This window comes from Scomber japonicus, chromosome 14, assembly GCF_027409825.1.
Source record: "Scomber japonicus isolate fScoJap1 chromosome 14, fScoJap1.pri, whole genome shotgun sequence".
Classification (NCBI taxonomy): Eukaryota; Metazoa; Chordata; class Actinopteri; order Scombriformes; family Scombridae; genus Scomber; species Scomber japonicus.
In genome coordinates this window covers 13,770,953-13,783,277 of record NC_070591.1, presented here as the reverse complement: position 1 = coordinate 13,783,277, position 12,325 = coordinate 13,770,953, and the positions used below count along the sequence as shown (strand labels likewise).

Here is a 12,325-nt window from a genome sequence, read left to right as displayed (position 1 = left end):
TATGAAATGTATATGTTGTTTATTGGTAAATCTACTATACTTACCATACCTACTATACTTTCCTAAATACTAACCATTGGTGCTGTTAATGTTATCAGCCTACCCTTATGGAGGCCAAGTTATATATGAAGTGTGCAGACACACTACAGTGTTCTGTCATTTCACTGCAATATTTGTCACAGTGTCTCTGCAAAACTCAACACTTACCATTCTGGATGTCCTTCATATCAAGATGGATGCTGGACATCAGAATACCCACAGCCTGCGATCGCTTGTTGCTCAAAAGCTTCACCACCTAAACATCGATGAGACAGAGATGTGAGCATTAAGGATACACAAGGGTAGAGTGAACACGGATGTTAATACTCCATGTACCCCAACCACATAAGCATATGCTCACGCGCATGCACACGCACACGCGCACACACACACACACACACACACACACACACACACACGCCCAGACATAACCTTTAATAATTGACAGGAAACAAAAGACAGGAACATCACTCCCCTAGTCTTTCACTCTATGGGAGGAAAACTTACATCTGTTTAACCACAAACATTAGGAAAATTACAATGCTGCCTGGCTGATGATGATAAACATTTTTTTCCTTTTCTTGAATTCTTGAATCTATCTCGAATCTATCATCTTTCAGTCATGCAATTAAAAAAATGAACAGATCACTTAGGCAACAAGAGGCTTATTTTCTAAAAGCAGCATGATCACATGGATTAAGGTCCTGCCACTGATTAAACATACTGAGAGTCTGCGTGGTTTTGTTCACATTATCCTATATGGTCTTGCACAATATAAGGATATTTTTCAAAGGGAAAAATTATACATCAAAACTAATAACTTGTAGTCAAAACTGCTATATCCAAAGATCAAAACAGCTCCAAAGAATGCAATATTAACAAAAGTTGGCTGAATAATAGTAGCTCCCACTTGTCAAACAGCCAGGCGTTGAATATCAAGCCATTGTTGTTACTATGCATGAAAAACAGCATCCAAGGGGGCCATTACGGACCACAACTCGCCTGAGCAAGCAGAAGTGTGCGCTGGGTAGCAAAGTGGTGAAGGGACAGGACAGGAAACCCGTATCCTACTGTGATCCAGACAGAACGCTTCCATCGAAACCAGATCACACAGACCACAGACCTCTCAAACACACAGGAAGTTATATCACCAGGCCCCAACTGTCTCTGTTTTCCCGGCTAAACCACAGCTTCAGGGGACAGACTGTTCAAGATATGATGCCCAGTGGCTTCTACTGTGAGCCTGTGGTAGCTAGTGCGGGGCAGCTGCTCAATAGCAGTAAGAAAATAAGTCATTAGTCATGTTTTATTAGCTGACTTGATTCACCCAAATGTACAAGCAGATTATAGTAATTTAAGATAGAGTTCAGTTTACTTCCTAGGAGAAATACCTGATTTTACAGATAGTTCTGGGGTTTTTTGTTTTGTTTTGTTTTTTTGCATAAATTCAACATAAAAATCCCCTTGCATTGTATCAGTAGTATTAGTTTGGAACAGAACACAGCTGGATTCATGAACCATTCTAGTTATTGAAATTATTTTCGGGACAAACACTTTAAACAAAAGCCTTTCAGGACAACAAAAACAACCATGGAAATTTCATCTAATACAGTGTTTTTCAACAGTCTCATGAGAACCATGTGTCTAAGTGTTTGATTTAAAGAAATCCTTTAAGTCACATTAATTATATGTTGATCGTTTGATCCATTTATCATTTCAGGGTTGGCCAATGTGGACTTTCATCAAGCTCATACAGCTCTGAATCACATGTGAGAAACAAATCCCTGAGGTACAACTTGTTCTCTTGAAAGAAGCTGAAAGAGACCTGAAAATGAAAGAGCATTTGAGTTTTGAGTGGTACAAAGAGAAACTTTAATAAAAAAATGTCATTTAATCTTTGTTGGAGTTAGTGATATTTTTTAAATAAATAGCTGTTTGAACACTGTCATCCATAAATCACATTAAATTTAACATTTAATTAACTTTTCATGAAACTACAACAGATATCTTAGTATCTGGATATATAATTGCTGTATATATCTCATCTAATGGAGAAGAAAGTATGGAAACAGTGAGTACTCAAGTTATTAATAAAAATCTATCTCTGATATTCAGAGACAAAGAATATAATACCATTACTCAGGCGGAGATGAGGGTCCTCAATAAGTGACATTTTGGTCTTTTAGATCATACCATGATAGATCCATGGTTAATAGATTGCATTAATATAGTGCCTCTATACATTATCTTTAATTCAACCAGTCTCACAAACACATACACACAGAGCTGCCATGGAAGGATCCACCAACTCTGCAGGTGGAGGACAACCCACTCCATCTCCTGAATCACTGCTGTCCCATTAGTTGATTGACAGAAAATGAATGTGCAACTACTTTGATAAGTAGTTGCACTAATTGATCACTTAATTATTTACACATCAAACACATCATCCAAGTTATAGCTCATCAGTTGTCAAGATTGTAAACTGAATATCTTTGGGTTTGTACTGATTAAAAGATCAATGTCAATACATTTACCTTACTGACTCATAAAATGATATATTATCAGAGGTAGAAGTTGAAGTATTGACTTCAGCAACTATAATACCACAGCCAGTATGTTCTCTTTTGAAATTTCCATTCTGGTGCAGAACGTCTGTTTTTGTTTCAGCCTGTGTGATTCTGCCCATTGTCCATTCAACCTGATTGTAGTGCTGGCATGTAATTTTGACACATTTCATGCCACCACAATGTCATACAGTGTTAAGAGGTCATGATCATTTCACGTATTTCTGTGAAATCATGTTGATGCCCCCCAGGTTGCCAGATACGAAACACTGGCATGCAAACAGTGTGCTGCAGCCATTGAAGCAAGCAACAACCAAACTGGGTCAACTGAGATAGTCTGGGGAACAAGGGCGGGGGGAGACATCGCTCTTCAATATTTTTAATGTGAACTGCAGTACCCATTTTAAACGCTTGTTGTCAGTGTTACATATTTCTCCTATTATAAAAAAAATAAATCAGCAGAATAATCATTGATTAAAACATTAGTTACAGCCCTTCTGTCATTCATATCCTCCTTTACCCTGCTTATAATAAATCTTTATTCCCATGGGATGGAAAACATTGACCCCCAAAAATCAAACACTATTCAAAACACTGTTGAATTGACATGTGCCATGGAACAAAAGCTGCAAATCTTCAATCTTGAGCAGTTTTATGTCACCGGTATAATCCAGCAGTGCACTCAGTGTGTCATTACATCGCCATATATAGGGTAGGATAAAAAAAAAACACTCAGAATTTTGTGCAGATAGAAAGAAGGGTCAACACTTGACACTGACGTCTTATACTGATGTCAGCAAAGGCATTTAAACTGGCCGAGCACTGACGTCAAAGCTGCTCTCTAGTGGTAGCTCTGAAGAGGTTGCTTGTCCCCTCTCATCAGTAAAGCAGTTGAATTCACACCACACAAGGGGATGGGATCAATAGTCTTGAGGCCTGGGGCTGGTCCTCATGAGCGGGAAACAAGTGTTTTTATTTGCTTATTGCTGGCCTCAATGTCCTTGGCACCATTGCTGTGTTTGAGAACATCCACAGCAGCATCATGCAGTGATGACCAAGGGAATTCAACCCACACCCATCTCAATTTGTCTCTTGTCTCTAACAATTTAACAACAAAACCACAACATGAGCCACTTCGTGATGTGGTAGCGGACTTATTTAGAGCTCCATCAATCAGGGAATTCTCTTTAATACAGGAAAGTGCTTTCTGGTTGTTCTTGGTCTCTCAGTGCTGTCTCATCTTCTAGATCAAACTGAAAGCGCTACTGTTTATCTATGCTTGCAGGGGTAGTGCTGCTCTGTACAGATGTAAATGACCGCTATTGTGTCTCTCTGGTGTCATAAAAACCATCTGACATCTCCTGGAGTGTCAACATACTTACTGATGGCTATTTTTGAAGTGTGTTTGAAAAGGAATCCCTGAGCTTAAGTGTGATTGTGATGGGCAAACTAGCTTAGCTTATCTATTCTTTCCCATTGCTGTTTACCTGTGTGCTCTATTGCATGACCCCCCCCCCCCCCCCCAAAAAAAAAATGATTTGGGTGGTAAAACTACATTGTGCTGTGCATTTAGCTTCAGTCTACTAAAATTACAGCAGCTGCATTATTGCTGTACATTATATACAGAAAAATATGGATCAAAGTTTGCATGAAAAGAGTAGCCTAGCATTATGCAAGTGCTTCAACAGACTGTATAGGAAGTAAAGGATGATGATGCAATGAATTATTGGAATTGTAGAAATTATTCTAATTCTAAAATAATTAAAAGGAGCAATATACTTTATTCAGATGATATCCTCCTAGAATTTGAAAACTTCAGATTTTAGTGACTCCCGGTAGTAGTAACAAGCAGCATGGATTTTCTCCAGGATGGTCTTAATTTAATGGAAACAAAAACTCATGCAGTAAGAATAATTTGAAAGATTATATGATAAAAGAAAGCCCCATACATGAGAATTTTAGTCTAGCTACAGCAGTTACCATATTACTTCCTGGTACCGGCATATTCCTCATGTAAACATATAAGTAACTCATGCTTGTGACTGATTTACAAGCACATGCTGCATCTTCATCATAGCTTGAAGATTACATATTTCTCCTACATACTGAGTATTGCAAGAACTGTTACACTCAAGTGAACACATGAACGGATGAAAACAATAGATGCATAGTGGCTGAGAAGGCTCATTATATATGAGATATTTTCTCTTTCTGACAGACTTACAGATTTGTTTTTATCTACCTTTCTGACAGACTTACAGATTTGCAGATCTACCTTGCAAGTCTTTGGCTATCATGTTTCCATATTCTTCAAAAGTATCAGAGATGTGACGTTTTTACTGAAAGTGGCACCTAAGTGATTCATAATCCTTTGGGACTTTTATAAGATGGCAAAACAAGTGTGAGACACTTGACAGGCCTTCTTCATCTTAGTTTAGTCAATCTCCTATTCAGCAGGAAAATTTTTTGGAAATGGTTTCATATTTTGGCTTACAGTTTCAATTCATCCCCTCTCATAAACCAAGAAGATTTCCCACCAATATCCATGCCTGAGACCTACACTTCATCTCGGCAAACACTGTCGGGCGATCCTACTGGGTCTCAATTAGATGGAAAAAGTTCTTCCCTGGTGCAACATTATTTGTGATTTAGATCATTTATTTAGCCAAACAGTAGATTAACATAAAAATCTTGACTAGAACAGTTTTAAAATGTATATCAAATATTTCTTCACTATTAAACTAAGTCATACAGAAAGCACAATGGGAGGAACCACATCACTCTCTCTCTCTCTCTCTCTCTCTCTCTCTCTCTCTCTCTCTCTCTCTCTCTCTCTCTCTCTCTCTCTCTCTCTGTGAGGTTTCCTCACCGCACGCAAGACATTGGCTCAGTGCCACTGGATGGTCACGGGGGAGTCGGGTGGGAGCCAGAGCTCACACCACATAATAACTGTCTGGCTGTAGCAGTTCTTCCTGTCACTCACAGCAACTCAGAGAGTGACAATGTGGAGAGAGTGAAGATATGAGCTCTAAAGTGTTCTATATTCCGTGAATTCAGGGGATATGCAAACACACACACACAAGTCTGTATTCACAAACAAACAAATAAGCACAGAAATAGTACGTATATATAGACAGACAAACAGAAAGGAACAAGCACACAAAAATACAAAATCATAAAACATACCTGCTTGGCCTTGGACTTGCTGATTGTGTCGGAAATTGGCTTTTTCTTTTCCTTAACAGCACTTTTGGAGAAGAGTTCCACAAATTCTTCAAAGTTTACAGCTGGTTCATTGATATTCTCCCACACCAGTGAGTCACTCTGTCTAGAAGAGAGGTTAAAAAAGGAATAATTCACAATGCAAATATGTAAGCTATAATCTGCCATCTACAGTGAAATATACTACATGGTGTAAGTGGTATTGTTATTATTTTTCGATAATTCTCGATTTTCACTTTTTTTAAAAGTACTCATTTGTCATCTTTTGCAGAGGAAAATCCAAAAGTTTTTTACTTGACAGTTTTATCAGACAGCAATTAAATTTAGATTTCAGTAAATCAAGTAGTCTATTTCTAGATGTTTACTCTACTACTACTTTTCCAAGCCTTATTAAGGAAAGAAAACCTGGTTCAAGTCAACTCACTGCTGACCACAGTGCCTGGTCTGCATCACTTTCATTTTCCACAAGGTTAGCATCTCTATTGCCGTCACAGCATGTGGCCGATCTTTATCTTAAGTGGACACGTTTCCTCTCAATTCTCTACTGTTCAGATAATACCTTTGTGCAAATGATCCATATCTATCTTCACTTTATTCAGCATATCTTTACTTTTTAGCATGCAGCTGTATGCGTGTCCAGTAGAGTGGCTTCATTGGCTTGGGGGGCTCTATCACTCCCTTGGCAGGGGCAGCTTCCTGGGCCATCATGGAGGGCATGAGGCCTGGTGGTGGTGGAGGCCCAAACCCTGGGGGTGGCGGTGGAGGAGGAGGACCCATTCCTGGTGGTGGGGGTGGTGGAGGAGGGCCCATACCCGGCGGTGGGGGTGGTGGGGGTGGAGGTCCAAAACCAGGCGGGGGAGGAGGAGGTGGTGGAGGTCCAAAACCTGATGGTGGAGGAGGGGGAGGAGGAGGAGGAGGTGGTGGACAAGGTCCAGCCCCAGGTAAAGGTGGGGGAGGTGGTGGTGGAGGAGCAGCACCTCCTGGTAATGGTGGTGGAGGTGGGGGTGGGGGAACTGAATGCGTGCTGCTCTGCTGCCTCTGCTGGCACACGCAGACAAAGTGTTCTGTAGATTTGGATGGCACAGAGGACGACACACTGTCTGATCCTCCGCTGAAAGGCACATCAAACTTAAATCCCTCCTCCACAGGCGAGGTCTGGACAGATACCTCCTGGCTCATCTTTCCCAATCTTTCTCCTCTCATCTGTGAGGCCTTGTGGTGGGCAGTACCCAGGGCTCCCATATTATCCCCGCTGCCTTTTGCCAAGGAGGCCTGCTGGCTCTGCAACATAGCAATTTTAATCCGCAGGTCATCGATGGTCCTCTCCAGCTGAGGGATGAGACAGCTTTCATCCTCTGAGGATGACTGACCTGACTTCAACCTGCTGGTTTCTGTCTGCAAACAAACACAATAAGACTTTAACTTGACATGCAAATAAAGCTTAAAAGGTACTTAAAAGCAGGTATTCAAGCCTATTTTCCCTCTAAATGTTAAAATACATAAACATTTGCTCACAAGTCTTGGACACATTATCCTTAAATAAATTACTCTTTTATAAAACAGTAAAAACACCCACAACTGAGGGAGCTTAGTGACAAGGCTATGAGCTAAAGAAGGGTCAAAAAAGTCCATTATGTCTAGACTCCATCAGACCTCTGGCTCCAGACTGGTTAGAGCAGGGATGAGGGGATACTGAGAGATTTGACCCCAGAGACAGTGAGTCTCGTTGGGCCTCACATGGGGAGGGTCTGTGTCTGCTAGTACACATTCCCAAGTTGTGGTCACATCATTGAATGTTACAGAGAATGTTGAGTCAGTATGGCCTTCCTAATTTATTAGTTCTTCTATGACGCAGGGAGGCTGACTGTGGTAAGTCTATCAAGACAAGCCTGCCCTCTGGTGGGAAAAGAACAAATCACAGTTAAGCCATTTAGCTAAAAGGAGCTTATCCATAGCAACTAATGAGTGCAGGTGACTGAGATTTACTATGTCTGTCAACATACAGATGGGTAATATGGGTTATGCAGTTTTGGATTGCATATCAAGATATAATTAGCATCAAAAGAAAACCTTAAGAATACCGTCTTTCACAATGTACCCATATCATTTATCCTGTAAGGACAAAAAAAAAAAAAAAAAAATCTTCAGGTTTAGGAGGGAGGAAGAGAAAGAGGATCCAGGTCTGAAATTTTCTTTATGTTGAGCACTTTACTCTTTACTAGAATATACACAGTATTTTGCTGGTGTATTTTTATAAAAGCAATTAAGGTAGCACTTTTCCAATGAATATATCTGTCAGTAAGTGGTTCTTGCAGAGATATGTATGTACAATATGTAATGGTACACTCTATATCATTTATTTACATAATTTAGATTTGTAGACTAACAGTTTTGAATGTTTAATTTGTGCTGAGTTAAACATTGTACATGTAACATTAAAGAAGAAAATAAGAATAAATATAGGAGTGACAAGACAAAGCCAAAACATTTGTTTGTCAATTTCATTAATGTAGTTTCGAGGATTAAGATTATATCTAATGTTAGTAGTGAAAAAACAAAAATGTAAAACTGCCCTCAAATGCTGCACAGTACCAGTCACAACAAGAATTGTGTACACAAGGCAAACACTGAAAAATAGTTATAAATGCATAGTAAACCAACCGGAGAGTGTAGTGCTCCTGCATTCTTGGCTGATGATTGATGCAAAGGAGATCTCAAGCTTTGTACTCTGCCTGCAGTTCGCCCCGCATAGAGTTCCCACAGGTGGGAAGATACTGGCAGGCCAACAGATGCCCAGGTGTACAGCTGCTCCTCCTGCAGAGTTTACAAGTGCATATAAATGAGATCAAAACCACAGTTAAATGCTTGTGATTAAAAGGTTAATAACATCCCCCAATGATCTGAGACAAGTGGTAGCTCTTTCTGCAAGCTTCAAGTGTGGAAACACTTGAGGATAATAAGCAGTAGGAGCTGAACCATACATTCTCTTCCCCTTTGCATAGTCAATACAGCAGTTAGTTCAAAAAACAGAGACTGTGAAGCTAATTATGAATCTCTAGCTTCTGTTCTCAAGGCTTCGTAACGTTTACACAAGTCAAAAGGTACAATAATTAATGAGTACTAGTAGGCTGGCTTTCAAAGTTAACTGTCCTGTCAGTGTTTTATTCTGCAACTGTTCCATTATGAAACATGACGTCTTCACTTGACATTACTCTATGATCTAGAGTTACTGTCCGACCTCATTTATTAAAGGGCTGTGCGTCAATGGTAAGAGATAAAAACTAAGCCTGAAGACACATTGAAAGAATTATTTCTGCACTCCTCCTCCCCCTCTTTCTTCAAATGGTCTACTTTATAATCACTTGGACATGTGTATGCAATACTGCCTTCAAGATGCCTCAACATGTGACCACAGTGCATCTTTGGCAGCTTCTTGATGTTACTGTTATGTGTCATATAAGGGACTATATGTCAATCATAGCTGTAGGTAGGTAGGTATGTGAGTCTAATTATAATCTGAGAATTAGTGTTTGTATATTCTATATTATCTTAAAGTACTTATTTAAAAAGACTCTGAAGACCATATCAGACACTGCAGTTAGAGCAGATCCCCTTTTAAACCAAAGCTTAGATTGCCCTTTGTGTTATCCTAAATGCTTGGGTACTTCCCATTTTATTGTCAGGAAACAAATGCAGTGAGGTTAATGCCATGCAGTGATGAACCACATGCTAATATGTACCAGTGTAAAACAAATTTTAAACAAGGAGAGTACAAGAATATGCTCAATTTGTGTAAACTTAATGTGTTTGTGAATCATTTGTACTGTAAGAATTCTGAGGTTTTAAATTTCTCAGTCAGACACAAACTATATGGATGTTTGATGCTGAGTGTTGTTTTCAGGAGAAAACCCATTAGTTGGATCCTGGCAACCTGACCAACAGCCACAAACAAACACACTTGTTTACTTTAGTCACTGTTGACATATTTACATAGACTTGCATTAATTTCCTGGAAACTTACCCTAACCATAACCACTACACAAGCTGTCGCCAGTCAACTGGTCTTAAATCTAGTGTGTATCCCTGAAAGAGATTTGAGTCATGCCCTGTCATGTTTCCATCACTTCAAAAGGACATTACATTGACTTAAATTCATTTCCTGGGGACTTATCCCAAGCTTAACCGTAACCACTACTTGCCTAACCCTAAGCATTACCCTAACCTTAACATAATCCTAAACTTACCTTAACTTTAAACCAGATATTCACCCTAAAATTAATCATTTACATTAAGGAGACTTGTTCTTTGTTATTTTTGTGTCCCCATAAGGGAGGGTAGTCCCCACAACATGACTGTGTAAACAGATTTATGTCCCAACAACGTGAGGAATACCTGGACCACACACACATACAGACACACACAAACACACACACACACACACACACACACAATACAAAGCATGCAAGATTGATGTAAACCCATGCCACTCATTAGTATCCACTCAGCAATGTTTTTGCCAAGTATAAAAAGGTTGTCACTTGATTTATACTCAGTTTTTGGATACTCATCCTCCCCAAACCACATTTCTGGACTGAATGAAGCTGATGGAGTATTTAATTCCAGGCAGTATGTAGAACAAGAAACCAACCATGAGTACATTTGTTCACTCCAGCAAAATACAGTGATGAAATTGGATACAATGCCATATTAAGGTAGCAAAGTGGAAGGAAAATAGAAGATGAGAGGAAAGGATAGAAATAAAGAAAGAAAGATAAATGATGCAATAAGTGATTAATTTCAAGACTGAATTTAACTGTAAAAGGAGACGTGTATATAAAGAGAGATATTAAAAGGGGAAAGGTTACACTGAAGCAAAGATAGACTGTGGTGATCTCAAACCATTTATTTTAGAAGGGTGATTAACTGTAAGATAGAAAGCAATAACAATGAGATCTGCACTCGCAATGGCAACAGCAAAGGTTATTCTTGGTCAGGCTGAATAATGCAGGACTCCAGGCCAAGCCCCCGACTGAAGAAGGCAAAGACTGGGGACAAAAAAAAATAGAGAAAAAAAACAGCAGCCAGGAGTTTCTGTATACCATCCTGACATGGTGAGCTTTTTGCTGGGGAAGAGCAGCCTGAGCCCAAGGCACGTGGAGTTGTTACATAACATGGTCAGCAGATGGTCTACGCAAGCACAGACGTGTATGTGTGCTTTTGTGTGTGTGTCTGAGTGAGTGTCAGAGGGACTACTATTAATCCAGCCATGCAAGAAAAGCCTGAACATGTATGGGTCTTTAATTTACTCATGCAACTGTGGACTATTGGCAAAGTGTGTGTGTGTGTGTGTGTGTGTGTGTGTAAAGTTGTGTGTATGAGCCTATGCATATTGTTAAGCTACGCATACTGTAAATGCAAGAACAATATATGTATATATCTGTGGGGGAGGTGCCATATGCAGCTAGTGACTAACACTAATCTGTTCACATTCTTTGGTACTCAACAGACAAAATAAAACTAGGAGTCTACAGCCATGCTTAGTGGCTCTGTGAGACTGTAGCCTACTTGGCAAATCATTGCATCGAGCTAAATGCTAACATCAACATCCTGATGTTTATCATGTTCACCATCTGAGTTCAGTCTGTTAGCATGCTAACATCTGTCCAATTAGAACAAAACACAAAGCACAGTTGAGGCTGATGGGAAAGCCATTAGTTTTGCACATATTTGGTCATAAACAAAAGAAAAAATATGACAAATTAAAATTTTAACATGATGGTGCGAGATGAGGAATCAGGGGATTATCAAAGTGATTACAATCCCTCCCATGGGGAACATGCTGCTGATAATGTGGCTCATACAGTCTGTGGTGTGGCTATAAATAACAATCATCATGAAAGAAATAACTAAGCTTCTTTTGACATCTCTAAATGAAGTAAGACAGCTAATTTAATTATCTTTTCTTCTCATTAAAGATTCACACACATTGCAAGTGATATAGTCCAATTAATATATAGTATGAGAATTTGTCTGAATTTTCTCCAGTTATACCTCCATCCCTCAATCAGTTTTGTTGGATGAATCCAAGCTACAAGGACACTTGATACAAATGGCCCTGACAGTGGCTGTGGTGAACTGTGCAGGGTAATGTGATAACACATGTGCATGAGATTAGGTCTGAGCAAAGCGTTACTGGGATAGAGAATTAAAGATTCATGAAATCAGTGTTCATATGGTCAGCCAAATTCCATGCTCTATTGCTCTTTACAAGATGAACTATCTCTGGGATGAATCACAGTAGCAGTAAATATAGAAACACAGATTGGGTAAGCTTTGCACAGCATTATATATCTACAGAAAATGGTTGACTAAAGTTGAAATTGCACTAGACTCTTCGAAAGTGTATTTGATCTACTGGGACAAACTCCTCCTTTGTCTACCAGCCAATGTCTCTCCTACTTTCAGGCATTCAACTACAATAAAAAATTACTCTGAGA

The 12,325-nt window shown here is 39.4% G+C and overlaps 1 protein-coding gene across 1 annotated transcript in view; it reads right to left on the bottom strand.

Moving 5' to 3' along the window:
* The window catches only part of fmn2a (formin 2a), a 39,565-nt gene that overhangs the window by 21,469 nt on the left and 5,771 nt on the right, over positions 1 to 12,325 (bottom strand). The window contains exons 3-6 of the mRNA XM_053333075.1: positions 8,490 to 8,642; positions 6,439 to 7,223; positions 5,793 to 5,934; positions 208 to 295 (exon numbers count right to left, since the gene is read on the bottom strand). Coding sequence (XP_053189050.1) covers positions 208 to 295; positions 5,793 to 5,934; positions 6,439 to 7,223; positions 8,490 to 8,642 — 1,168 coding nt within the window. The remainder of the gene's footprint in view (positions 1 to 207; positions 296 to 5,792; positions 5,935 to 6,438; positions 7,224 to 8,489; positions 8,643 to 12,325) is intronic.